This window comes from Trichosurus vulpecula, chromosome 4 (assembly GCF_011100635.1).
Source record: "Trichosurus vulpecula isolate mTriVul1 chromosome 4, mTriVul1.pri, whole genome shotgun sequence".
NCBI lineage: Eukaryota > Metazoa > Chordata > Mammalia > Diprotodontia > Phalangeridae > Trichosurus > Trichosurus vulpecula.
Genome location: NC_050576.1, coordinates 110052646 through 110079535, shown reverse-complemented (window position 1 = coordinate 110079535; position 26890 = coordinate 110052646). Strand labels below are relative to the sequence as shown.

Below are 26890 nucleotides of genomic sequence, written 5' to 3'. Positions count from 1 at the left end.
TTCATGCAGCCCTATATATATACCAGTAGTATACATGGCTACACCTTCTCATGCACGAATGCATACATGCAGAGTCCTGTGCATACATTGTATATGCGTAGATATATTACACATATACATTCACATATGTATGCAGGTATATATCCATGCATTTGCATGGATAGTCTTACATCTAGTGTATTGATACATGTTTTGTACGTGTATATAAATGTAGTATGCATGATATATGGACACATGTGCACAGGTCTTGCAAGAAGTACATTCACAGTGATCCCCATACACGCTTATATGTGCATGTAGATGAGTATGTGCATTCATACCTGTGAGCACGCATTGCACTGCATCGATACACACATAGGCATATGCACAAACATTCCAAAAGAAAGCATTCAGGTGGTCACTAAATAGCACTGTTGATGCTCTGTCCCTGCATGCCCTGCCATGATAATGCATCACCCATGGTACATAGTGAGACGGAGCCAGAATACGCTCAGGTGGTTAAAAGTCCAGGTCTAATTAGAGTTCCAGGGAATCAAGCCATTGTATTATTAATGATTCTCCGGCAATGTTCTGATTAAAACAGCAATTTTAATAAGCACGGCTCGATGCTAAGTGTTCACTGAGCACCTAATTACATCGGTTATAACTCTAAAATTATTTAAAATCCCCCCCTATTTTTTTTTACCAGACCCTGCATGCACCAAGTAAAATACAGACTCAGAAAGAACCGGGTGATTATTTGCTCTAATTAATTTCCTAAGCACCTGTTTATTAAAAAAAAAAGAAAGAAAAAAACCACTTTTATTCTCCCCTCACACCACACACCACACACCACCCCACACACACACACACACACACAGGTGCACATGTATGCATATACGTTTTGTGGCATCATGATTTTGGTGACATCAAGTATAGGAAGCAGTAGAGTGAGGGCAGGTGAAGGTGATTCAGGACAAATTCTCCCAGGAAGGTCAGAGTTTGTTCTTCTAATCCCTGGAGCTGAATGGGAGATAGGATTCCTTCCACCCAACACCCTAGCATCAGGGACCTGGAACTAGAAGGGTCCACATAGCCCACACAGTCCAACCTCTTCATTTTACAGATGAGGAAGCAAGGTTTAGAGAAATTAGTTAACTTGCTTATAGTCACATGGAAACGGGATTTGAAGCCTTGCCCTGTGACTTCCCTTGCCTTTGCTTCTTCCATTGGGTCCAGTTGTCTCCAGGAGACTATTATGAAATAGGTTCTTCTGTGACAGCTTTCCCTGAAGGACAGATGTAAATAGATCTGGTGTTTGCTACACCTGCAGTCCTGAAACTTTTGGTCCATGGACCAGTTTGGCAAACTTCACAAACCATTGCCCCCCACCCATTCCTTCACCAACACAAAATAAGACCATTGGTAATACTAGAAAGAATGGAGTTGTTTTTGATGAGACATTCACAAGTTCTTGTCTTTATTTAAAATTATCCTTAGCCTTATTCATCTTCTGAACAAATTATTAGTTTATATCAGAAAGTCAGTTAAAAGCAATGATGTTATTAGGAGATCAACCTACCAGCTGTCTATCTGTCCTCTTTCCTAAGTCCTGGTCAACAAGAGAATGAGTTCCAGGAAATATTTCTCTCAAGGACAGGGCTCTTGACTCAAAAGTTGTCCCTTGGTCCTTAGCATGGGTTTTCTTTAGAGCTATTATTAGCCTAAGTCTGGAGTTCAGCATAAGAGGAAAATTATAGCCCCCCAATACCATTGCACAAAGTTGTTTTTTTTCCAGAAGAAATTAAATTTGTGCATACACTTACACACCACCACATTCTGTCTCTATGTCTGCTTCTCTGTTTCTGTCTCTGTCACTCTCTTTCTCTGTCTCTTTGTCTGTCCCTTTTTTACTCTCTCTCTATCTTTATCTATCTTTGTTGCTTTCTTTGTCTGTCTCTGTCCCATTCTTTCTCTGTCTGTCTCTTTGTCTGCATCTCTGTTTCTGTTTATGCCTGTCTCTCTCTCATAAATGCACAGAACGTCTTGTGTTAGAAAATGGAGAGCTATAGGAAACTCCCCCAATGGAACTAGGCCCTCACCCTACAGAGAAATATCAGGGAAGGATATTTTCAGGCCAGCTAAGGGCTAAGCAGTCAAAAGGAGCACAAACCTTCAATGCTTAGAAAGAGAAGATTGAGGGGCAGCTGGAGGGAGGGAACCCTCTGCAGGCAGCCTTTTTGAAAATCTCTTTATACAACATGAAATTCTGGTGTCTCTTCTTTAGGCAAAAATGTCCCCCAGAAACCACTCACCTTGGACCAGAAGATACTGGCTTCTCCAGGCTATGAGGCTTCTTTCTGTTGGGACAGATGTTGGCTAGGGCTGATGGCATAACCCAAGGTGATGTCTATAAGCATAGTTTGAGAGAATGTCAGTGGGGGAAGGCCCAGAGACTCTTGGCCCCAGCCAGTTCTGTTTCTGCTGAGGGTCCTCTATGGGCATTGGAGCTCCTCATAGCAGGATGAGCTTCAGGATGGAGGAGGCAGGAATTAGGTCTTCTACACCCCACATCCATTAATGTCTATCTAAGGCCCTTGGACACTTAGACAATGTGACAATCTTTTTACCCAAAGGTCAATGGATTCTTTCTTAGGAAAGGAAGGATCTGGGAGAGGAAGAGCAGAAACTAGGTGGTGATATTCTCAGAAGCCCTTGCTATACTCTGTGTATAGTAGCTTGGGAAATCCACCAACCCAAGGAAAGCTCTCCCTGTCCCAAGAGTGATCCCTACAGCTATCACTTCATAGGACACCATACTCCTTCCAGATCCTTGATGTCCTGCACACGCTATAGCACTAGTAACAATGATAATCATAGCTTGAATTTATATAGTGCTTCCAAGTTTGCGAAGCTGTTTTACATACATTACAAGCATTATCTTATTTGATACTCACAGTTACTCTGAAGTGGGTGTTATTGATATCCACATTTTACAGATGAAGAAACAGAGACTCAGAAGGGTTAAATCATTTGCCCAAGAACAATGATGCTCCTCTCCCAAGTCCTCAGTCAGCCTTTGCCCCGACCTACCCATCACTGAGCTGTACTTGAGCACATTTGTTTCTGACACTTTGTTAAGAAGGTGAGATGAACTGAAGCTCTGGACAGCTCTCCAGTTAGCTAGTCCAAATAGTGGAGAGTAGTCCATGCATTTTCTACCCAACCATCCAACTGGGGAGGGGTGGTTCGGTTTTCAGACTAGCAAGATAATTTTAAGCCCCAGGAGAGTATATGGAAGTGGGGTGCCTGTTCATATCAGGATTTTTCTCTTGTGTTATGTGCATTCCCTTTCCATTCAGGAACTTTATCCCCTGCCCTGGCATAAGAGAAGCTAAATCACCCCCTGTAGTTAAGTTTTATCGGCTTCTTTGACCATATATGCTCATGAGAGGAGTAGAAGAGACCGAGCTGTCTCTGTTATTTCATGGGACCCAGCAGGTCCTCCCATTTCCAAATCCCTCCTAGCCCCCATCTCCAGCCCCATTTGCTCTCCCTGAGTAATTTCATTGTTGTCATGGAGACAACACAGTATCAGCATCTCTGCTCTTTTTGTCTGTTTACCCTTCCAAAAAGCACAGCTATGCAGAGTCCCACTGCCACATCAAAAGGGTTGTAGGGAAACAAACCATACCTTCTCAGAGAGCAAATGGGGGTACATTTGGAAGACCTATTTTGCACAGTTAGTCTTATTATCTTGGGGGACCTGAGCCTCTTTGTACCATTTCCTTGTTTCTATTTTTCCTGCCTCCTTAAAGGAATGCTCTTAATTTGGCATCTTTCAACTGAGCAGACTAAATCTCAGCCTCTCTTCCAAGCAGGGTGGTAGATATTCCATCAGTTAATTCATATCCATATGCTTCTTTTAAGGAATACAAAACATTTTCCTACTTACATCAAAATATCCTGATGTGGTTTATGACATGCTAGATTTAGTCAGAAAGATCTGGGTTCAAGTTCCGCCTCTAAGATTTACTAGCTGCATGACCGTGGACAAGTCACTTAACCTCTCTGAGCCTCAGTTTCTTTATCTATAAAATGGTATTAATAGTCCCTAGTTTGCAGGGTCGTCGTGAAGTCCCATTGACATGATTTAGGGAAAGCACTTAGTAAACCTTAAAGCTTCTAGAAATGTGATTTATTTTAATTACTGTTCAGTGATTCGCTCAAGGTCATAGAACATATTAGTGGCAATCAAGATTAAACCCTGGGCATCCTGACTCTTTCCATTAAATTATATTATAGCATGTCTCTCCCAGCCCTTCATTGCCACCTTTAGGGAGGCATGCACGTATTCAGAATGAAAGTTGAATTCTGGGAAGGTCATTGCTCTGACCCTCATCCAAAGGTGGAATCTCCCCCTGGCTAGAAACAGCATCTTCTTCCCCTTCGACCTCTCCCCTCTTTGCTTCCTCAGGGACCCCATGCTGAGTTTTTATGAATGAAGGGGGGAAACCTCATTGAAAAGTTCATCAACTTTGGGTTTCTCCTCTCCAAGTGATAGATAGCTTTAATTACACAGAATTACTCAACAACTCAGCTCTGCTCCCCTAAGTCATTAAAAATAGATTTTCTCTTTGAACTCCACTCTACCCCTCTGGTCTCCAGGTAGTCCATAGTTCTTAGGGCACAGCCTCAGGGGCACCTCCTGGTCACAAAGGTTGGCTATTGTGTTAGTAGCAATCGCAGATTCTAGAAACTTTAGCTTCTTTTTTTTGGAGGGAGGGATGGGGGGGGCGGTTGTTCCTCCTCTTAATAGGATCGCCCACTTTGTTTTCATAGCTCAAGGGGCTGTAGGGGGCTATGCCAGTGTTTACAATAAGGATTTAAGGGGATCTGGACAAGTTACTATTGATTTTTAAAGGAATAAATCCAACCCTAGGAAAAAAACAATAATGAGTCTTTCACATTAATTACAGGAAAATGGGTTCCTGCTTAGGAGTATAAAAATCCAAGAACAAGATATGGTTGGAAGGTACTGAGCACAATGGGGGCAGGTTGGCCCATACCCTAAGGAAAGGTTCCCTTTTTGCACTCCTCTAAAAGGCAAGGGGGCCTTGGCACTGGTGGGTGAATGCCTTGCCCTCAATGACAAAGTATCGAAAATATGGAGTCAAGATTGGCTTGGTCTGTCTCCTATTGGCACTACCCTTTAAAGCAGAACTCCTTAATTCTTTTAGGTATTATGAACCCCATCGACAGTCTGGTGAAACCTATGGACTCCTCAGAATAATATTTTTAGATAATTGAAGGAGACACTAAATTTTAGTTAAAGGTTAGTAAAAATTAAGATGTAATTTTTTTGCCCCATCTACATTCAAGGACCTCTTGAAATTTATCCACAGACTCACCTAAGAGTTAAGAACCCCTGATCTAGAAGGATCCCAAAAAGAAATCCAGTAAGCTAAAAAGAAATCCAGATGTGAACTAGTAAGAATTTTATTTATTTGTTTTTATTCTGTAGAGACCAGTCATTTAAGTGGTATAGGGACCTACCATGATGGAGTAGAAAGAAAACTAGGTTTGGATTCAGAGCAGCTGGGTTCCAGTCTCAGCTCTGGCATTTGCTATCTGTGTAAAAAATTGGGCAAGTCACTCCCTGGGCCTCAGTTATGTCATCTATAAAATGAGGGGTCTTGGACTAGAGGACTTCCTGCTCTACTCTGAATCTGAAATCCTGGTGAGGAAACTTCCCATACCAATGATAACCAGCAATTGTTTTTTAAATTTTAGTCACTGAGTGACCTGGGATACTGTGGAGTTCGGTGACTTGCATGGTCACACAGCTAGTACGTGCCAGAGATGATGGCCTGAGGTCCACTTTCTATCTGCTACATCATGCTGCCTCTCCATATTAACTGATATTTATGTTGTTCCGGGAGTCTTAATAAAACTTAAACATTTACTCCCCTCACATTCAGCAGTCCCAGCCTCTGAGCACTAACTTTCACCTCCTGCCAACTCTTTATTTCTCACCATTGCCAGAGATCTCATTGTTAGGATGCGAAAACAAATGAGAAAGACCAAGAGATACTTTGTGGACTGAGAATGTATTCATTCTGGCTGGTATTTCAGAGGTGGTATCTGCAAGGATGGCTAATGCCTCAGCTTGGCACAGCTGGTATCTAGCTTCATGGTATGTAAATGGAAGAAGTGCATTGACTGTCCCTCAAGCCAGTCCCTGAAAGTTCTCTCCTCAGCCTGATCTCTTTGCTTGGCAAGTCTGAGGCTCACTGAGCTGCCCTCAGTGACCACACTGTGGCTACATGACATCTGAAAAGCATCTCCTTGACTCAGAGCAGCAAGACCCCGGTCCCCTATCAGCTCAGAGGGAGGATTTTTCACTACAGATCCCACTGAATTTCACTCAAGGGAGATAACCATAGGAATACAGATTTAGAACCTTGAAAGCAATCTAGACCAACCTCCTAATTTTATAGATGAAGAAACAAAGCCCCAGAGGGATGAAATTACTTGCCTAAATTCATAGGTAAATAACAGATTTGGGATTTGAATGCAAGTCTTCCAATTACAAGTCTAGTTGTTCCACGGTACAATGCTAGCCCATTTCCATGATCGGGACAGCAAAGGGGCTGGTTTAGGTACTTTACTATGGCCTTTAGTAAGCCAAGAGAGAAATGTGGAGCCAAGAGCAGTCCTCCAAAGCACATGTTTTCCCTGGAGACTTCCCATACCGAGGAAGGAAAAGAAGTGCTAAACCAGTTGGAAAGTGTTCCTTTCCCCTCTGGGGGCACGGGCTTATGGAATGTCCACCTTGGCTCCTGTGCCCGGGAGTACTGAAGCGCAGGCTAAGGCCCAGGCTTGGCTTCCCCTAATGCCATCTGCTCACATTCCTCTGGTTGGAGATTTTTCTTTCCCGCTAAGAACTGTAAACCTCAGCTGACCTCAGCTCCCTGGTACAGAGGAAAAATAGAGAATCTTTTGACTCAGGACTCTCTCATAAGCCAGTCTTGCCCACTACCCCCACTGGGGTCAAAAGTTGGGCCACCTGAGATGAAGTATGGTGATTTCACCAATTAATCTGTCAATAAACTTTTACTAAGTCTGTACTCTGGAGGTTAGTAAAAAGAAACATTGCCCCAGAAGTCAGAGAGATTGGGTTTGGGGGCCCATCTCCATCTCTTGTTAGTCATGTGGTATTAAACAAGTCACTTGTCTTTGGTGAGCCTCATCTGTAAAATGGGGATAATCATGCATGATCTCTCCAATTTATTGTGAAGGTTGAAGAAGATAAAGTCTATGAGAGTGCCTCATTAACTTTAATTATTACTTAATTAGTTAATTAATCATCATTAACATTAATAAAGCTAAATAATATACAACATTCAAAGTTATTAATATAAAATATAACATGTATCATATAAATATATAAATAATAATTAAACATTAATATAGTATAAATGTAAGTTATAAGAAGAGGCAAGGTGGCATAGTGGATATAAAGCTAACTGAGAATCAGGAAGACCTAGGCTCATGATCTATCTCTGATGTGTAATGTCTGTGTTACCCTGGGCAAGTCACTTAACCTCTATTCACCTCAGTTTCCTCAGGGGGATAATAATAGCATCTATACAACAGGGTTGTTGTAAGGATCAAATATGATAATATTTGTAAAGTGTTTAGCACGGCGCCCCGCGCATAGTAGGTTCTATATAAATGTTTGTTATTCTTATTTATTAATATTATTGTGTGTCACAACCACTTACCATAGGTGTCCCCCAAGGCTCTGTCCTTGGTCCCCTGCTCTTGGTGCTCTGTATTAGGTCACTGGCTGATCTCACCACTCCCATGGGTTCCATTATCATCTCCATGCTGATTGATGACCTACAGATCCATCCATCCAGCCCAGTCTCTCTCCCGAGTTACAGGCCACCTGCATCTCTAATTAACTCTTGGACATCTTGAATGGGACGCCCCGGAGGCACCTCAGATCAGCGTCCAAATCTGCTCCTTGCTTTTCCCCTCTGAACCCTGCCCCCTTCCAGCTTTCTTCTGACTGTGGAGCTACCCCCGTCCTCCCAGGCAGCCAGACTCACGACTCAGGCATCATCTCCCAGTCTTCATCCTCACTCCTCGCACCTATTCAGTCCATTGCCAAATCTCGTTATTTCTGCTTCCATGATATCTCTCGTATACACCCCCTTCTGTGCATTCATACAGTCACAACCCTATTTCAGGCCTTCATCACCTCTTACCTGGATTACAGCGATAGCCTTTAACTGGTCTCTCTGTCTCGAGGGAAGGGAATGAGCATCTGTATAGGGCCTACTACGCACCAGGCACTGTGCTGAGTGCTTTTTACAGATAGCTCATTTGATCCTCATAATCTTCCTGCATAGTCAATGCTATTATGTGAACCCTGGCCGGTAGGTGGCGCAATGGATAGACTACTAGGCCTAGAGTCAGGAAGACCTGAGTTCAAATTTAGCCTCAGATAGATTAACAAGCTGTGTGACTCTGGACAAGTCATTTAACCCCGTTTGCCTCAGTTTCTTCAACTATAAATGGGGACCATAATAGCACCTGCTGCCATGGTTATACACCTACTCCCCTCGACACTCTCAGCGAACCAACTACACTGGCCTACTTGGAGGTCTTCACAATGTTCATCTCCTCTCTCTCCAGGCCTTTGCGTTGACTGCTACCCAAACTTCCCCTACCTGCTAAATTCTGCCTCCTTACCTATACCTCTTAGTTTTCTTGGATTATTTCAGGACAATTAAATCTCACTGTCTCCCGTAGGATTATCCAGGTCCTTTCAGCTACTAATGTCTTCCCTTTTGAGGTTGACTTCTATCAACTTTGTATATCTTCTGTGTGCCTAGTTCAGGGGTAGGGAACCTGCGGCCTCAAGGCCACACATGGCCCTCTAGGTCCTCAAGTGCGGCCCTTTGACTGAGTCCAAATTTCACAGAACAAATCCCCTTCATAAAAGGATTTGTTCTGTAAAACTTAGCTTCAGTTAAAAGGCCACACCCAAGGACCTAGAGGGCCACATGTGGCCTGGACGCCCCAGGTTCCCTAACCCTGCTATCTGTTTATATGTTGTCTCCCCCACTAGACTATACGCCCCCTGGAGGCAGAGATTGTGGCTACTTCGTGTTTGTTTGAGTGCCTGACACATAGTAAGCGCTTAATAAATGTTAACTGACTAGAACTAAGCTCTATAACTCAACATGAAGTCTTTTCACCCAGGGACCTGGGCCAAGGAACTTGGCAGGGAACTCAGCACATGAATTGTGTATTTCTATTCTTGGGTTGTGGTCACGGAAGCACCTCTCGTCCCATCTGTCTGAAGCATCAAAGGCAATGAGGTTATAGATTGAAGTAGTACCAGCACCGAGGGGAACCGGCCAATGAGACAAAACCTTCGCTCAGGCTTTCTGTTGCTGTCTAAAGCTTCCTGTCGAAATCTTCCCCTTCGCTCTGAAATTGTGCTGTGTTGAAGGATCTGTGTCTTGGGCCTCAGAATCAGCTTCCTGAGACCCAGGCTCTAGCAGACAGAGCTGGAGTCCTGGGAAACTCGCCTTCTGCCGCAGGACTTTTAGCCTTCATTACTTTCTAAGCCTACGCTGATCTCTTCACCCCATCTGAGGCTCTGAGCCTCTTGGACCTTCCTCTCTGGCTCAAAGAGTTCAGAGATCTTCGGTATCCAAACTTTAATTTGAAGAGCCTTCTTTTCCTCTCCTGCTGCTGCCTGTTGCCAGAATTCACCTCCCTGTTTAGCATTCCAACCTTTGTGATCACACTCTCCAGGCCAAGGAGCATATTTTCTAGGGTTTATTTTTACAAGAGGACAGAAAACATAGAAATTCATAAATAATAAACTGGGGGAAGAGAATTAGAATGACATACAAAAGAAATCTATCTTGTCCTAGACTGGGTGGCCCTAAGCTTCCTATGTTGTTCTAACTATCTTTCTTTGGAAAGCCTCCAGTGATTCTGGGCCAAGAAGATCCAGCTACCTCAGGACTCCCCTGATGAGAATGACCTTTTCTGCCTCAAAGTATCCCTTGTGGATTCACCTTCCTGCGCCTAATGGATAGATAGATAGATCTTTCTTTAAATTTACTTTTCTCCCTCTTCCCTTCCCCCTTCCTTTCAGCAATTCAGAAAACTCCCCTCTTAAAGAATAGGTTATTGATGTTCTCCTATTTTATAAAGAATCATTTAATTAATTAACCGGGTATTTCCTTCCTGCTCCTTGCTTTCATCCCAGCCTCAAACAAGGAAATGCATCTGTCCTCAATATCAGAATAATTCAACCCAACACTCAGCTGATCCCCACCACCATCACCCCTCCATTCCCAAAAAAAAGCCCTTTTTAGGGTCTAACACAGTGCCCTGTACATTGTGAGGGCTTAATAAATGTTTGTCAAATTGCATTATGACTCCTTTCAGAAGCCTTGGCCTCTGACAGCTTCCAATCAGATTGCATTTGATTCTGAGACTGTCTGCTTGGGAAGGATGTCAGAAAGGGTATTTGCTGAGAGTAAAAATTTTGAAGATTTTTATAGCTAGTGCAAGTCAAGCCCAGTTTCTGACCCTGCCATGGATTTGGCATTCCTTTTGAATGAGTCATTTCCTCTCTATAAGATATTTATTACACAGGCTATCATGATGCCCAAACTCTGTCCAGAATTCAAGCCTCTCTCCCCTAGGACTATTTGCATCTCACAGGTCTCATCGTCATAGGATCATTTACTTAGAGCCAGAAGGACCCTTAGAAATCACCTAGTCCAATCCCCTGATCTTACGTGTGAGGAGTGGGAGTACACCCAAAGTTATGAATAACTGGTAGGTGAGCCAAGCAGAGCTGGGATGTGAGACTTGAAAGCAGCATCAGGGCTAGCGAGATCCAGCCTTGCCCATAGGCAGCCACCTATGTTGAAGGATTTCAGGGGCAGCAGACCCAGCCCCCCTGCCCTCCCCCCTCCCCCCCCCCCCGCCCTCAGAATATCCAACTAATGCTTGAAGTCCAGTTATTGGAGTTTCAATCCTTTAGATTAAAGCTTTGATTCCTTTTAAAATGTATTGTTGTTCTTGTTGTCCTTCGTTCAAAGAGGACCAAGATGACATCACTCCATCAGGGTCAAGGTACAGTGACTGTATCTGACTATGACTGATCAGACTAATAGATCTGGGAAAGCTCTACCACAGGTTGGGCGCAAATAGTCCATATGAACATTTGGGCTGGAGGTGTCTCTAAATTTGCACATTTCACATTTCTTTTGAGCTACTACAATTCTGCTTTGCTCATAGAGCACAGTGCCTTCTTTGATACCACATGCCATGCTGGGCAGTCCTATGCCAGTGTCTCCCATGTCACACAATCAATTCCAAAGTTCTTCGGAGAGACCTTGAGAGGATCCTTGTATCACTTCTGCCTCCATGTGAGCGCTCGCCTTGTGTGGGGTGTGAGCACTTTGCCTTGCGTTCCTCCCCATGCAGGGTGACTTGGCTGCACTGCAGCTGAGTGGATATGGATCTTTTGGGTTATTAGAATATAAATGCTCTCTGGAGTAACTTTTTAGGCCAACAGTCAGCTTGAAGTTTTTTTTCAGAATGATAGAAACAGAGAAAGGAGATAGATAAATGATAGATGGATGGATAGATAGACAGATGATAGATATAGAAAATGGATTTATCCTTTATTGTTGTGACAGGCACTGTGCTAAATGCAAGAGATATAAATAAAAGCAATCAAGATAGCCTCTGCCCTCAAAAAGTTTATATTCTAATGGGAGAAGAAAAAATGTATAGATGGGTGCTAGAAAGCATGGGGAAGGAGGAAGGGAAAGAGACCACAGCCCTTCTGGGGCCATGGTGAGGATACAGCCTGGAAGTAAGGTAGAGGCCTAGGCCACCCACCAGAGTCAGTCAGAGGTCAATATAAACTCATCACTGAAAAAAATCACAGAATCACAATAATCATCATTTTAGTTAGCTTTAGGGTTTGGAAAAACACATTCCACACATTATCCCCTTTGGTCCTCATGACCACCCAATGAGACTGGTTTGACAGATACAACAGTGCCCTTTTTACAGATGAAGAAACCAATAGAAGATAAGCTGTCCGAGGGCAGGGACAAGCTTGCTTGTACATATATTTGCATCATTAGCACCTAACTCAGTACCTGGCATAGAGTAGGTGTTTATTTTATAAATGCTTGTTGGTTGATTAAACGAAGCTGCAAAAAGATAAAATGACTTAGAAGGATCACACAGCAAGTACCTGAGGTAGGATTTGAACCAGCCCTCGATCCATTACAAGAATCCCCACCCATCCACTCATTGTTTACTCGTCTCAGTCACGTCCGACTCTTCATGACCCAGTTTGGGGTTTTCTTGGCAGAGATACTGGAGTGACACTTCCTTCTCCAGTTCATTTTACAGATGAGGAAATGGAGGCAAACAGAGTTAAGTGACTTGCCCAGGGTTACACAGCTAGTAAGTGTCTGAGGCCAGATTTGAACTCAGGAAGAGGAGTCTTCCTGACTCCAGGCCCAGTACTCTATCCACTGTGCCACCTGGCTGCCCCAGTCGTCCACTGCCCCGATCTTTTAGAGCCAAAATCATAGACCGACATAATGCTCGTACCAGGAAGGATCTTAAAAAAACCTAGTTCTACTTTGACCTTTGCCAGTGAAGGAAACTGAGGATCAGATAAGGGAAATGATAAATATCCATTGAGCTGAGTTGCCCAGGTTCACCTAGCAAGTAATTGGGGAAAGGAGGATCAGTAACTAGACTTTCTTAAGGCCTCCTTTGTACCAGGCACTGTGCAAAGCACCAGGGATTCAAAGAAAGGCAAGCCCAGTCCCTACACTCAAGTAGCTCACATTCGAATAAGGGAGACAGCATGCAAACAATTCTGTACAGACAGGATATAGACAGGATAAACTGGGGGCGGTCTCAGAGGGAAGACACTAAGATTAAGGTGGGCCTTTTGCTGAGCCTTAAAATTACTCAGTATGGGCTGCTAGTGGCTCAGTGGATAGAGTGTCAGGCTCAGAGTCAGAAGGATCTGAGTTCAAATACAGCCTCAGACACTTTCTAGTTGTGTGACACTGAGCAAGTCACTTAACCCAGTTTGCCTCAGTTTCCTCATCTGTAAGATGAGCTGGAGAAGGAAATGGCAAACCACTCCCATATCTCTACCAAGAAAACCCTCGAATGGGGTCACAAAGAGTCAGACAGGTCTCCAGAACAACAACACCCGAACAACAACAAAATGTTTCAGGAGATAGAGGTGAGAAGGTAGAGAGTTACAGCCAGTGAAAGTTCTAAGAGTCCAGAGATGGAGAATTGTGTTCAAGGAACAACCGAGGATCATGCCCCAGGATCGCAGAGTACGTGGAGAAAAGAAAGTATTGGGTACCTGAGATGGGCTTCCAAGCCAACTGCGTTATAAAAAGGGAGAAGACCAAAGAGTTGGGAAGGGGAGAATGGCTAACCTAGCCAGTTTTTCCTCAGGGCAATACAAACATCTGCCTCCCGGCACTAATTGTCACCTGGTCGCTCCCAATTTCCCCTTTCCCCAGTTCCCTAGGGCAAGAAATAGGAGCCTGTTGATCAGGCCAACTGTAAGCTCAGATACATACCAGCTGTGCCAGTCCGTGACATGCCCCACCGTTCATTCTGTGATACCTCCCGGAGGCGGGGGATGAGCGTGGGGACAGGTGTACCATCTGGCAAGGCTGGGGAATGGATTCCTGTACAGCGGAAGGATTAAGTGCTTAGTGGCTCAGGGCTCTGAAAGGTCTGGGGAAGTAAATACTCTCTTTCCAAAACTTCACAGAGTCCAAGAAATTGAGAGTGGAAAGGGCCCTCAGTGGTATCAGTTGGATCCTCCGATGCAACCCATACACTCAAAGGAATTGCTCCTACAGCATTGCACATAGTGGATAAGGCATCAGAACTGGAGTCAGGAAAACCTGGGTTCAGTTTCCAGCTCATATGTGTCCAGCACTCACTGTGTGACTCTGGGCAAGTCACTTAACTTACCTTCAAATTTCTTCATCTGTAAAACAAGGGGTTTGGGCTCCTCGACCTCTGGGGTTTTTCCCAGTTCTCAATGTATGATCCAGGGATTCTAAGAGGTTCTGAAAGCTCAGTTTGAAAACTGCCTGAAGCAGCCTGATTCTACGATGGGTCGTTTGGATTGCTAGAAAGTTGTTTTTTCCCCCTGACTCAAGCCTGAATTTGCCTTTTTCTGACTTCCACCCTAGCTCTGCCCTCTGGGGCTAAACAGAGCAAATTTAATCCCTCTTCCACTTGGCAGTGTCTTCCTTGCCTCTCTCTCTTCCTCCTGTGGGATTGCAAAGGAGCCCAGCAAGCAGTTTTTGCCTCACTGAGTGCCTGGGCTAGGCAATTTCTAGAGCCAGCCACGGACCACATCCGGACTTCTTCAGGATGCTTGCAATTCTGGCACATGTTGATATATTTGTGGACTTCTAGAAGCTAGTTTGTGGTACTATATCTCTGTTGTGGGCTAGCTTCCTTCATGGTGAAAGACCCACTGAATTTCTTTGCTACCAAGCTAGTGACTCCTCTGACTGTCCAAGCCCAGATACAAGTTGTTGCTATTTAGTCGCACATACTCTTAGTCACCCCATGGACCATAGCAGGCCAATGTTGTCCCCTTTCTTGACAAGGATACTAGAGTGTTTTGCCATTTTCTTCTCCAGCGATTGAGGCAAACAGAGGTTAAATGACTTTCCCAGGGTCACACAGCTAGGACGAGTCTAAGACCCAATGCTCTATCCACTAAGCCACCTAAGCTGCCTTCCCAGGTACAAATACAGGTGCTGTAAGTCCTGTATTCTATTCTCTGAAGTCTGCCTACACAATCAGCTAACCCAGCACAGAAAGAAGGAATCATGTCTTAGGTCTCAGCTCCAAGGGTCTAACTATGCTATGTATCTAGCCTACCTATTAGAGTAGGGGCTCGATTATTTTTTGAGTCACAGACCCTTTCGGCAGTAAGGTGATGCCTTTAGATTCCTTCTCAGAATACTGTTTTGAAATATATAATACAAAGGAAACAGTTGTACTGAAATATAGTTATAAAAAGTGTTTTTAATTCATGGACTCCAGATGAAGAACCCCCGGTGTAGAAGCAATGTAGTATATGGTGCATTGGACCTGGAGCTCATGGGATCTGAGATCTAGAACTTGAAAGGACTTTATTGTTGCTGTTGTGGTTGTTGTGGTTGACTGTTCCACACTGTCTCAGCAGGGTTCTCAGAGAGATGCTCTCAAAGGGCCCTTCTAGCTCTACATCCCTGGTCCTACAATTCTTGGCCAGTATAGACCCAACGAAGTGAAAGGAGGGGAGATGTCTGTTGTTCCTAAAGATGCCTAGGGCTTCCATTGAGTACCAGCAATCAACTATCCAAAATTCTCTTGAACTATGCAATACCTAGCACCCCGCAGACATCCTCAGGGTTCTGGGTGAATGGTCAGGGAGGGAGGTAAAAGGCACATTCTTTTCCTTCCCTCACCTCCACCAAAGTCTTTCTACACCCTTTCTATACCCAGTTGAACTCAAAACAAAAGAGACACTGGAGACTCGGATCCCTGAGGCCACCAGAGCCAAGAAAGCAGCCAGAGTCACTTTAATTAAGAGCATTTCTTAAGTAAATGACTTAATGGGACAGTTATAGTCATCAGAGGCGTAATTACAAAACATAAGATCATGCAGAAAAGAATGCACGGGGGGTCAGAGTGCAATTCAGTCCAAAGAGCAGGTGTAACACAACCCTGGGCTGGGGGAAGGAGGGGAATTGAAGTGGGGGTCAGGATATGGGTGTTCCTTCCTAGACCTAGGACCCATGATTCCCAAACCTGTGCCTGTTCCCATCATCCTAACACCCCGATACTGAAGGAGCTAGGAGAGCCTGGGGCATAATTAAAATGAAATAATAATAAACAAACACTAATTAGAGCATCATACATTGTTCCATTAAACCCTGAATCAGCCCTGACAGAACACCTCTTCTCAATGGAAAACTTTCCAAGAGAAAGCTAATTAGGAGGTTGAACTAGGTGATCTCTAAAATAATACTAACAGGTCGCATTTATGCAGCCACTTTGAGCTTTGTAAAGCACTTGGCAAATATGATCTCCTCACAACAACCCAGCACAGTAGGTTATCATTTTCTCCATGTTTTTTTACAGATGAAGAAACTGAGTAAAATGGTGGTCGAGTGACTTGCCCAGGGTCCCATCTCTTCTCAATGCGAAGGCAGAGATTTGAACGCCCATCTTCTTGACTATAAGTCAAGCATTCTATCCCCTAGGCCACCTATCTGCCCCAGATCCCTTCTACCTCTAAATTCTAAGGTCTTATGATCCCTTCTCCCTCCAGATCTGCGGGTGAGCTTCCCTCTTCCCCCAATCCAGGACAAAGGACAGATGCCCTGAGGAGGCCTTAACTAACCATTGGCATGACCACTAGCCCTGGGAATTCAAAGTTACTAACTTCAAAGAGATGAATCTGCCCCTCAGACTCTTAAATAATAGGTCAAGTTCTCACAGGTTATAAAGTACTGACTTGAAGTACTTTTTGGCCCCTCTGGAAGTCAGTGTTTAACTATTGTAGTGTCATGAGGTGGGCATTTATTAGAGTCACTTCTCTTGGCCTAAGTTAGTAAAGTTTCCAGAACTGGAAACTGGAGGCACTACTAGGTGAGACACAGTCAGGAATGGCTGACATCCAGGGAGACTCAGTTTTCCTTTATGGCCAAATCCTTTTCCAAAGTCATTTCTCCTTCACATACTATATGTAGTTGACTGACTGTTCCCTGAAGCCAACATGGCAGCTCCTGCCTCTGGATTCAATCCTTCTTCATCTCTAGCTTTGAGAATCTTTCTCTTCCTTCAAATCTCAAGCTCCCTGTCGTCCCTTCTCCAAAGCCTTTCCCCCAGACCTCAGAGGAAAGCGTTTTCTCCCTCCTCAGATCTTTACAGAATAATTTGTACAGATTCTGTCCTCCACCTCCCATTCGGTACTAACTTAGAGTATATTTGTTGGCATACATGTCCTCACCCCCTGGTTTGCTCTTGGAGACCAGGGACTATGGCACTTTTCATCTTCATATCCCAAGAACTTAGCCTGAGGCCTTGTTGTACGGTCATCTCAGCTGTGTCTAACTCTTCATTATCTCATTTGGGATTTTCTTGGCAAAGATACTTGAATGGTTTGTGGTTACCTTCTCCAGCTCGTTCTACAGATGAGGAAACTGAGGTAAACAGAGTTAGGTGACGAGGAAGGGTCTGAGGCCAGATTTGAACCTGGGAAGATGAGCCTTCCTGACTCCAGGCCCAGCACTTGTACTACCTAGCTGCCCTTGCCCATAATAGGTACATGATAAATATTTGAATGGAATTGAATTTCTAATAGCCCAAATCAGAAGCCTTGAGAGCCTAGGTGCATTGTAGACCTTAGTAAGATCAACTCGTATTTATAAAGCACTTTTAAGATTACAAAATGTTTTCTCACAGCCCTGTAAGGTAGAGAATGTAACTATTATTGTCCCCATTTATAGATATGGAAACTGAGGCACAGAGAGGTTAAGCAATGTGCCCAGGTCAAAGCCTGGACTTGAACCAAGGTCTTCTGGCTCCAAGATCAGGGCGCTTTCTATTACACCATACCTAGAAAAGCAATGTATTTTGTCTTTGTCAAATTGCAATGTTTCTTCCCCATAGTAAAGGGAGAAATATCTTTCTGGAGAGATGGATTCAACTTTCAGTTTCCTCACCGTACCCCACAGGTCATCTTTTTTGCACTTTGCTCTTCAAACTATTTTTTAAAAAATAAAAGCCGGAGGGCCCAGGAAACAAGATAAATAATTGTGCTATTGGTTTCATGTTTAGAGAGGAAGAGGGTTCTCACTATCTCCATGGCACTTGGCTTGAAAGTGGGCTTTGTTGCCGGAGACACTGCTCCCTTTCAGGAGCTTGTTTCCCAGCTGCTGAGAGCCGGGCTGTGTTTTGACGGACGGGGTGAATGCAATGCAGACAGTTGTTTTAATTTCCAGCCAGATGCAGACATCACTCAACAAGGAGCCCGAAACCCAAGAAAGGGAGGCTGAGCACTGGGCTGCTGCCATCACTGCCTAGAGTAGAGGACTGGCTGAAGGGGGCTGGGCGGAAGGAGACCAGGCGGTTAGGGTAACGGATATCCTACTGTAGGGTACAGAGTGAAGACAGGACCTGGAAGAGACAAACTAGAGAAGAACCCCAACATGCACTTGTCATAAGACTGCTCTTTGGGGGCAGGGGTAATAATAGGAGGAGGAGGGAAGAAGTGATGTGGAGACAATGTATTTTAATACAAAACATTATAGAAAACAAAAATATGGATGAGTACAAGAAAGGGCTTTTGTAAATCCATGTTGGTAAAAGAATTACAGAATTTTTGGAAGAGACAGGGTCGCCCAGCCCAGCTTCCTACCTAGAGGCAAGAATCCTCTCTTCCAGTAGTGGGAAGAGAGCTAGACTTTGAATCAGAACTGGGCTTGATTCCAATGCCATTACTAACTCTGTAACATAAACAAATTATTCTCCCTCTTTGGATCTCAACTACCTCACCTGTAAAATGGGTTTAATACTATTTGGACTAGTTATTGACGTTATTGTGAGGACAGAGTTCTGCATACCACAAGATACAACTCTGCTTAAAGCAGGAGTTCTTAACCCAGGGGGGTCTGCAAGCTTTTTCTTTCTCTAAGATTATGATAACTATCATACAACATAATTGGTTTCCTTTGTAATCCTATGTATTTTTATGCATCTAAAAATAGTATTCCGGGGAGTCAATAGTCTGCCAAAGGGGTCTCTGACACCAAAAAGATTTTTTTTGTTGTTCAGCGTCCAATTCTTCATGACCCCATTTAGGGTTTTCTTGGCAGAGATACTGGAGTGGTTTGCCATTTCCTTCTCTAGCTCATTTTACAGATGAGGAAATTAAAGCAAACAAGGTTAAGTGACTTGTCCAGGGTCACACATCTAGAAAGTGTATGAGGGTGGATTTGAACTCATGTACAGACCTAGTGTTCTATCCATTGTACCACGTAGGTACTGTAACTAAAATGGATTTTAAAAAAAAAACCTGATTTAAAGCAATCCTGTTTTGTAGAACAATGGTCTTCAAATGAAGATTCTTAAGCAGTGATCCACCAACTGGAGGGTCAAAAGACAGGCCTCATCCCACCCCTCCCTTCAGTGTGTCTCCAGCATAACCACACCTACCCTAATCCTCCAAAGTCCCTCCCTTGGCTGTGCAAGAAGCCAGCCTACCTCCTCTTTTCTGATCCCAGCTAGGTCCCTCAGGGAAGTAACCCACACCCACAGAAGCCATTGGAAAAATTCCCCCATATACTCCTAGCAAACCTATCCCCCATGCCCCAACTCATCTCTGGGTTGCAGCAGGAGTGCCTCGGAGGGATGGCTCTGAGGTAGTGACCACAGAAGTCCAGCTTTCCCTATTTTCATTTTGCATGTGACAGAGTGAGTCAAACCAAGACTCGGATGGGTTGCAGTTAGAAACAAAGATTTCGTTCCATTATTTCTCCCCCAAATCCACTTCTCTTCCACAATGGCCTATTACCATTATGGAAACTTCTCATCATTCAGGTCCATAACCTAGAGTCATTTCCAGCTCATTCTCCCACACCCTGCAGATCCAAACGAGTCCTTCAATATCTAGCATCTGTTTCTTTCTCGGTACCCACACAGCTACTACCTTAGTCTAGGTCTTTATCACAGTCCTGCAATGACCTCCCATTTGGTTTTCCTGCCTCAAGTTTCCCCTTATTCCAATCTATCCTCCATATAGGTGTATTTTCCTAAAATACAGGTCTGATCATGTCACTCTCCCTGCTTAATAAACCCCTATGGCTCCCTATTGATTAGGATCAGGTGGCACAGTGGATAGCATGCTAGAGTTGGAGGGAGGAAGACCTGAGTTCATCCTGCCTCGGAGAGAGCTGTCTAGGTTGAAGCAGCCAGAAAGATACTCAGATATGAAAGTGTCATAAAAACATTTTTAATTAAATAATTTCTAAGACAATTGCCAACCTGCATTGATAGGAGCAGCTTCCACACAGGGAGCTCCCTACACCAACGAAATCACAGGTTTAAAACTGCCACCAGAACTACCCCCACTCCAAAAAAGTTTACATTAGCTTTTTTTTTCAATAAACCATAGTAGACTGTTGCCTAACATTGAGCTTATGGTCCACTTAAATCCCCAGATCTTTTTCTCATGAACTGCTATCAAGCTGTATTTATGTAATTGATTTTTTAAAAGATCATAAATACAGGTCTACATATTTCTCCTTGTTAAATATCATCTTATTGGTTATTAATAACTCCCATATACTTTAAAGTTTGAAAATACTTTCCTCACAATAAAATCTATGCCTATTCTTTGAAGAGACCATCATAGAGGAGAGGGCTCATAGTTACCCAGTGGACTCTCCCAGTGTCTCTTTGTGCCCAATCAGGTATATAACATTGCACTGGAGGGACCGCACATCTAACCTGATAGATTGCTTATTACCTCTACTAGGCCTATAGCTCAGACACATCAAAGAAAGAGGAAAAGGACTCATACGTATAGAAATATTTATAGCAGCTCTTTCTGTTATAGCAAAGAGCTAGAAACAAAGGCAGGGCAGGGGAGTGGAAGGGTGACCAATAAATTGGAGAATGGCTCAACAAATTATTTTTTATGAATTTATTAGAATATTAATATGCTATGAAAATAACAAAAGGGATAGTTTTAGAAAAACATGAGCACACTTGTATGGACTGGGGCAAAGTGAAGTGAGCAGAATCAGGAGAACAATTCATATAACACTGCAATATTATAAAGTAAATTTGGAAAGACTTTAGAACTCTGATCAATGCAGTGACCAACTGGGATTCCAGAGGATTTGTTGGAGCGGGGTGCCCATTTCCTGGCAGAAGGGTGATGGACTCGGGGTGCAGAGTGAGACACACTCTTTTTTTGGACAGGGCCAAGTGGGGAAGTATTTTCCTTGACTACACATGTGTGTTACAAGGGTTGTTGTTGTTGTTTTTTTCTTTTTCAATGGGAACAGAGGGAACAGGAGTTAGAGGGTGTCGGAGCAGCACAGTTATCCTCCTATCCAATTAAAAAAAGGCAAAGAAAGGAAGGTTACTGAAGCCTTTTTTTAATGCACAGAAGAGAATAGAGGGCAAGAAACATAGACAAAGAAAGACAGTTTTGAAAATTTCAGGTCGAATTTATTAAAGGAAAGGACAAGCTACACATGGTAGAGATTTGCCTGGGCTGCCCAATTTTCTCTTCTACTTTGTACGTAGAAAGAAATTCTCTTTTTATTTGGGGCTTATTAAGTTCACAATAAAATAATAATAAAACAGAAAAAATCCCACTGACTCTTTTCCCTCCACCCCAAACAAAAGGATATTTCTTCTATGTTGCCTGAGCTCACATATTTCTTTGGTTTGTGATGTGGAGTGCAGATAGACTAGAGACTAAGCCCTAAGAGGGGAAGAAAAAATGGACCAGTATACAAAATATTTGCCTCAACCTACCACCTCACTTACCTTTGCTCTTCCAGATGGATAGCCTGGCGGGAAAGAATAAAGGCATCACTCTTATGAAGACCCATAACACTTGTCTGGTCCTTCTCTATTGCCACTTTCTTTGACTAATAGATGAAGTGAATCTGTGCTTTTCTACAATCCAGGGGAGAAATAAGGAAACTGATCTCTCCAATGGGGATAGAGATGGGTTCTGACTCTACAGATTCCCATTCTCCCCAATGAGACGAGACTCAGACAAACAGCTTCCTCATCAGTGGGGATGGTTCCCCCTTACCCAGACTTTCCAAAGACTAGGAGATTTACTAGAGAGCCTGAATGCACAGAGAATGGGATAATTGGATCCAGGTGGTATATTTTGTAGAATGTAAAGAGATTGTGCCATACTCTGAATATTATTTGATGGGACAAGTTTTCCCCCCCTCTCTTTTTTTTTGTTTTCCGTGCAAGCAGGATGTCTCACCCCAAGCCCAGCTGACAGCTCTTCACAGATGAGTTTGTCACTCACTAGCCTTTCAGCAGATTTAACCATTTTTCAGCTCTAGCCCACTGGCATGAATAGAGGATTTTAAAGGCTGGCAGAAGGAGATTAAAGAGTTCTATTTGTATCTCTAGAGGGGGTAGGAGTGCCTAACCCACTACCATAGTAGCCAACAAATTTATCTCTGCCTTGAAAATAGCCACTGGCCTGTTTGAATTGGCTGAGTCAGAACACCTGTTGGGCAAGTAGAATGGACTGATGTCATTCATTCCACTCCTGCTGTACTCTCCTCCTCACAGGAGATTGGGGGGAAAGCGTGGGTGGTTAGTGGTGAGTTGTTTAGACTGATCCACAAGACTGATTGTCCCCATGCTCTTTTCCATTTCTCTACTAGGTTTCCAGGGTCCCAGTAGAGTCCTGTGAACAGTATACGACATGTGGGGAGTGCCTGAGCTCAGGGGACCCTCACTGTGGCTGGTGCGCCTTGCACAACATGTAAGTCTGGGAAGTCCTGGCATTGGTAACAATGGCTCACATTTACATAGAGTTTTACGCTATACAAAGTGCTTTCCTCACAATAACACCATGAGGTTGATAGCACAGATATTAGGGTTCCCGTTTTATAGATGAGCAAAGTGAGTTTCAGAGAAGGTAAGTCATGTGCCCCAGACCACATAGCTCATTTAATGGCAGAGCCAGGACTTCTGATTTGAAGTATAGTGATTTTTCGTTTTAATAGCCTCTGCATGAACACAGGGAACCAAACATAAGTGTCTTCTGTTGTGGAACTGTGCTTGATGGGGAGAAAGAGGTGAGAACCTCTTTCCCCAGCTCATGATACTAACAGTGGATAGAATGTGGAGAGTGGGTTGCTCCAGGAGCTATGACTTGAGACTCCTTCCCATTCATCCATCTCTCCATCCCTCCATTTGGTTCTAGAATCCATCAATATTGGGAACCCAGGCTCTGATATCATAAGGAGTCATGTCAATACCAAATACCCCTGTAGCAGGAAAAATTGAGTACCTCTTCCTCTGCTTTGGTCTCTTTCCCAATCGCTCCAAAGTCAGGCCTGTGTGTCCCTAAGCAAGAACTAGGATCACTGGAAAGAACTCCAGTATGAAACTGTAGCATTTCCTTACTTAATAGCTGACATTTATATAGCTCTTTAAGATTTGCGAAGTCCTTTGCATGTTATCTCATTTGACAGTGACATCAATCCTGTGAGGTAGAGCTCATTTTTTTTTTTAAAAAACAGAAGTATGATTTCATTGGCAAAAGGAACTCCCGTCTTGGATGGCTCCCATTTAGCATTCACAGCCCTCCATAGTCTGGCCCCCTCCTGCCTTTCCAGTCTTCTTACGCCTTACTCCCTGACACAGACTCTTCAATCCAGTGATACTGGCCTCCTGGCTGGACCATGGACAAAACTCCATCTCTCAGCTCCAGGCATTTTCTCTTGGCTGTCCCCCATGCCTGGAATGCTGTCCTTCCTCTGCTCTCTCCCTGGCTTCCTTTAATTCCAACTAAAATCCCACCCCTCTACAGAAAGCCTTCCCATACCCCTCTTAATTCCAGTTCCTTCTGCCTGTTAATTATTTCCTATTTATCCAGGTGATAGCTTGCTTTGTCTATATTTGTCTGCTTACATTAGATTGTAATCTCCTTGAGAGCAGGGGCTGTCTTTTGCCTCTTTTTACATCCCTATCCCTTAGCACAAGCATCTTACACACAGCAGGTGCTTAATAAATGTTTATTGCTTGGTTGGTTGATGCACCTTATTGTCTTAGAGAGTTCTCCAGTGCTCTGAGTGGTCAAATGATTGGCTCAGGATCGTGTGTGTCAGAGGTGAAACTTAAATCCAGGTCTTTTTAACGCTAAGATAGGCTTTGCCGCTGTATAAAACTGCTTCCCCTTGCCCCCTTTTTACAGATGAGGAATCTGAGGGAGAGGAAGATTAAGTGATTTACCCAGAATCATATAACTGTTAAGTGTCTGAGAAGGGATTTGAACCCTGGGCCTCCTGACTCCCTGTCCAGCATTCTAAGACTCCCTCTCTCTGTCTAGAGTGACCAGTAGGTAGCACAGTGGTTAGATTGCTGGGCCTAAGGTTTGGAAGACCTGAGTTCAAATCTAGCCTCTGACATAGTAGCTGTGTGACCCTGGACAAGTCACTTAATTGCTATCTGCCTCAGTTTTCTCATCTGTAAAGTGGAGATAATTAAAGCAAATGAGATGATAATTGTGAAGTGCTTAGTATTAGTAAGTGCTATGTAATATGAATATTATATCATTAGAGTGGGTTAAGCACAATCCAGCCTCAAGGCAACCCAGTGTGGTAGAAAGAAGATGGGTAGGGGCAGCTAGGTGGCGAAGTGAGTAGAGCCCTGGCCCTGGAGTCAGAAGGACCTGAATTCAAATCTGGCCTCAGCACTTGACACACTTACTAGCTGTGTGACCTTGGGCAAGTCACTTAACCCCAATTGCCCTGCCTATCCCCCTCCAAAAAAAAATTAAAAAAAAAAAGAAGACAGGTAAGGAGCTCTTTTGGTTCTAGCAAGAGATCTGTCACTAAGTAATGACTGTGTGAGTCATTTGCTCTATGACTCGGTTTCCCTATCTCAGAAACAGGAATTACCACCCTGGCTACTCACAGGCTGCCACAACAGCAAAAATGCTTTGAGAGGTATAAAGTGCTATACAAATGCATGAGATGACCTTTGGAAGACCCTACCAGCCCCAGTACTTTATGATTCAAAGGCTCTGGCATCTCCTCCTGACTGTGCCTAGATACAGACAATGAAGTGGCCCATGTCTGAAAGAACCAGTCCTATAAAAATGCAGGATCGCTGCCTTCCTGGCCATGACACCCTAACTCCAAGAGGAGCTCGGGAGGGAAAAGAAAGAGAGAAAGCCTGAGAGGCTGCTTGATGAGAAACTAAGAATCCTTCACCCACCCCCCTCTCCCACCACCCCCCACCCCACCCCAATAGAGTTGGAAACCCTGTGGCCATGTGCCAGCCAGAAAACATCTCCAAGAAATGTGCTGAGTTGGGGCGGAGGCAGAGGGCCAGAGCTCAGGGTCCCACACAATAGCTCTTGGCTCTCAGCCTTAGCAGCAGGTGTTGGGAGGGCTAAGAAGGGAGGGAGACTGGCATGTCACAGATGCAAAATCTGGACTGGATTTGAGCCCCCCACATGCTGGGTTCACTGCTTGTGTTTGGGGGTAAAAGGTTTAGGTACACCCCACCCCCTGCCCACCTCACCGACCCGAGAGTATTCTAACCACCTACCACCTCCTACAACCTGCAGGTTCCGATTTAGATTAGGCTCATAGAAATATAGCAGGGAGGGACCTTAGAGGTCATTGAGTCTTGCCCCATCGTCATACAGTTGAGGAAAATGTGACCCAGAGAGATTAAGGAGGTTAATGTCACGGTGACAAAGATAGAAGTGACAGGACAGGATTGGTATCTGACAGCTCGGTGGATGCCCAGAGAGGTTAGTGAGGTTAATGCCACAGTTAGAAAGTTTGAAATGATAGAGACAGGATTAGTACCTGACAGCTCAGTGGCTAGAATGCTGGGCCTGGAGTCAGGAAGATGTGAGTTCAAATTTGGCCTCAGAGACGAATTAGCTGTGTGATCTTAGACAAGCCTGCCTTAATTTCCTCTTCTCTAAAATGGGGATAATAATTACACCTGCTTCCCAAGGTTGTTGTGAGGATCAATTGAGATAATATTTATAAAGTACCTTTATTATCAATACCTACTATTGTTATAAAGCACCTTTGTGCCTTAGCACAGAGCAGATGCTGTGTAAATGCTTTATTATTATAATCATCATTACTATTAACCCAGGTCCTCTGACTCCAGAATCAGTCTTTCCACTGAACTACTGCCCCTCATCTTTATTTTCATCTTGCCCCACCTCTTGAGGCCCAGAATGCCTTCTCATGTACAGATTTTCTTCCGAGACCATTTGGTTCTCAATAACAAAGGCATTTGCCACCACCGCCACCACCACCACACACAATCTTGCTTGTTCATCTGGTGCAGCTGTGGTAAACCATCACAGCAGCACATTCTGCTTCACTGAGGTATGGATTCCAGAACCACAAAATTGCCAGTAGGCATGTCAACTCAGTCATGCCAATGTGGGCTGCTGTTGCCCAACCTCTGTCACACAATTCCTCAACAGAGCATTGTCCCCTGAACCGACAAGAGATGATAAATCTCCCTAGACCCCTACAAGGTTTTCCTCTTCTTCCCAGTCATACTGCCCTCCACCAGAATATGAGGCCTTTTCTGATCCTCTCCCCTTCAGTGGGTGCCATCTGCTTCCCAGAAATTGCTTTCTGTGTATTTTTGTATTTACTTTTGGGGGGAGGTATTATTTAGAATATAAGCTCTTTGAGGGCAGGGCTATTTTTTTTTTGTTTTTATATTTCCAGGGCCTAGCTCAATGCTTTGTTGAATGGATAAATGACTGAAAGAGAAATTAGATCATCTCCCCTTTATTACCAGAGTTTTCTCCACCCCATCCCCCTTCAACTGGGCCTTCCCAGAATCATCCAACCCCAGCAGCGACGGGCAGCAGCAGCAACAGACGGAGTTTGTCTGGTTTCTTCACTTCCAGGCCCACATCTTCTTCTCGGAGAGGGAGGCAAAGAACTGGGGAAGATTGCTAAAGAGCCTCTTGGGTCTGGGGGGGATTTGAAACCTTCCTGTCTCTTCTGTATGCCAC

General features: G+C 44.0%; 1 protein-coding gene across 1 annotated transcript in view; it reads left to right on the top strand.

The window, feature by feature from the left end:
- Nucleotides 1–26890, top strand: part of PLXNA2 (plexin A2) — a 330148-nt gene that overhangs the window by 190423 nt on the left and 112835 nt on the right. Inside the window, exon 5 of the mRNA XM_036756742.1 lies at nt 22539–22639. Within this exon, the coding sequence (XP_036612637.1) occupies nt 22539–22639 (101 nt within the window). The remainder of the gene's footprint in view (nt 1–22538; nt 22640–26890) is intronic.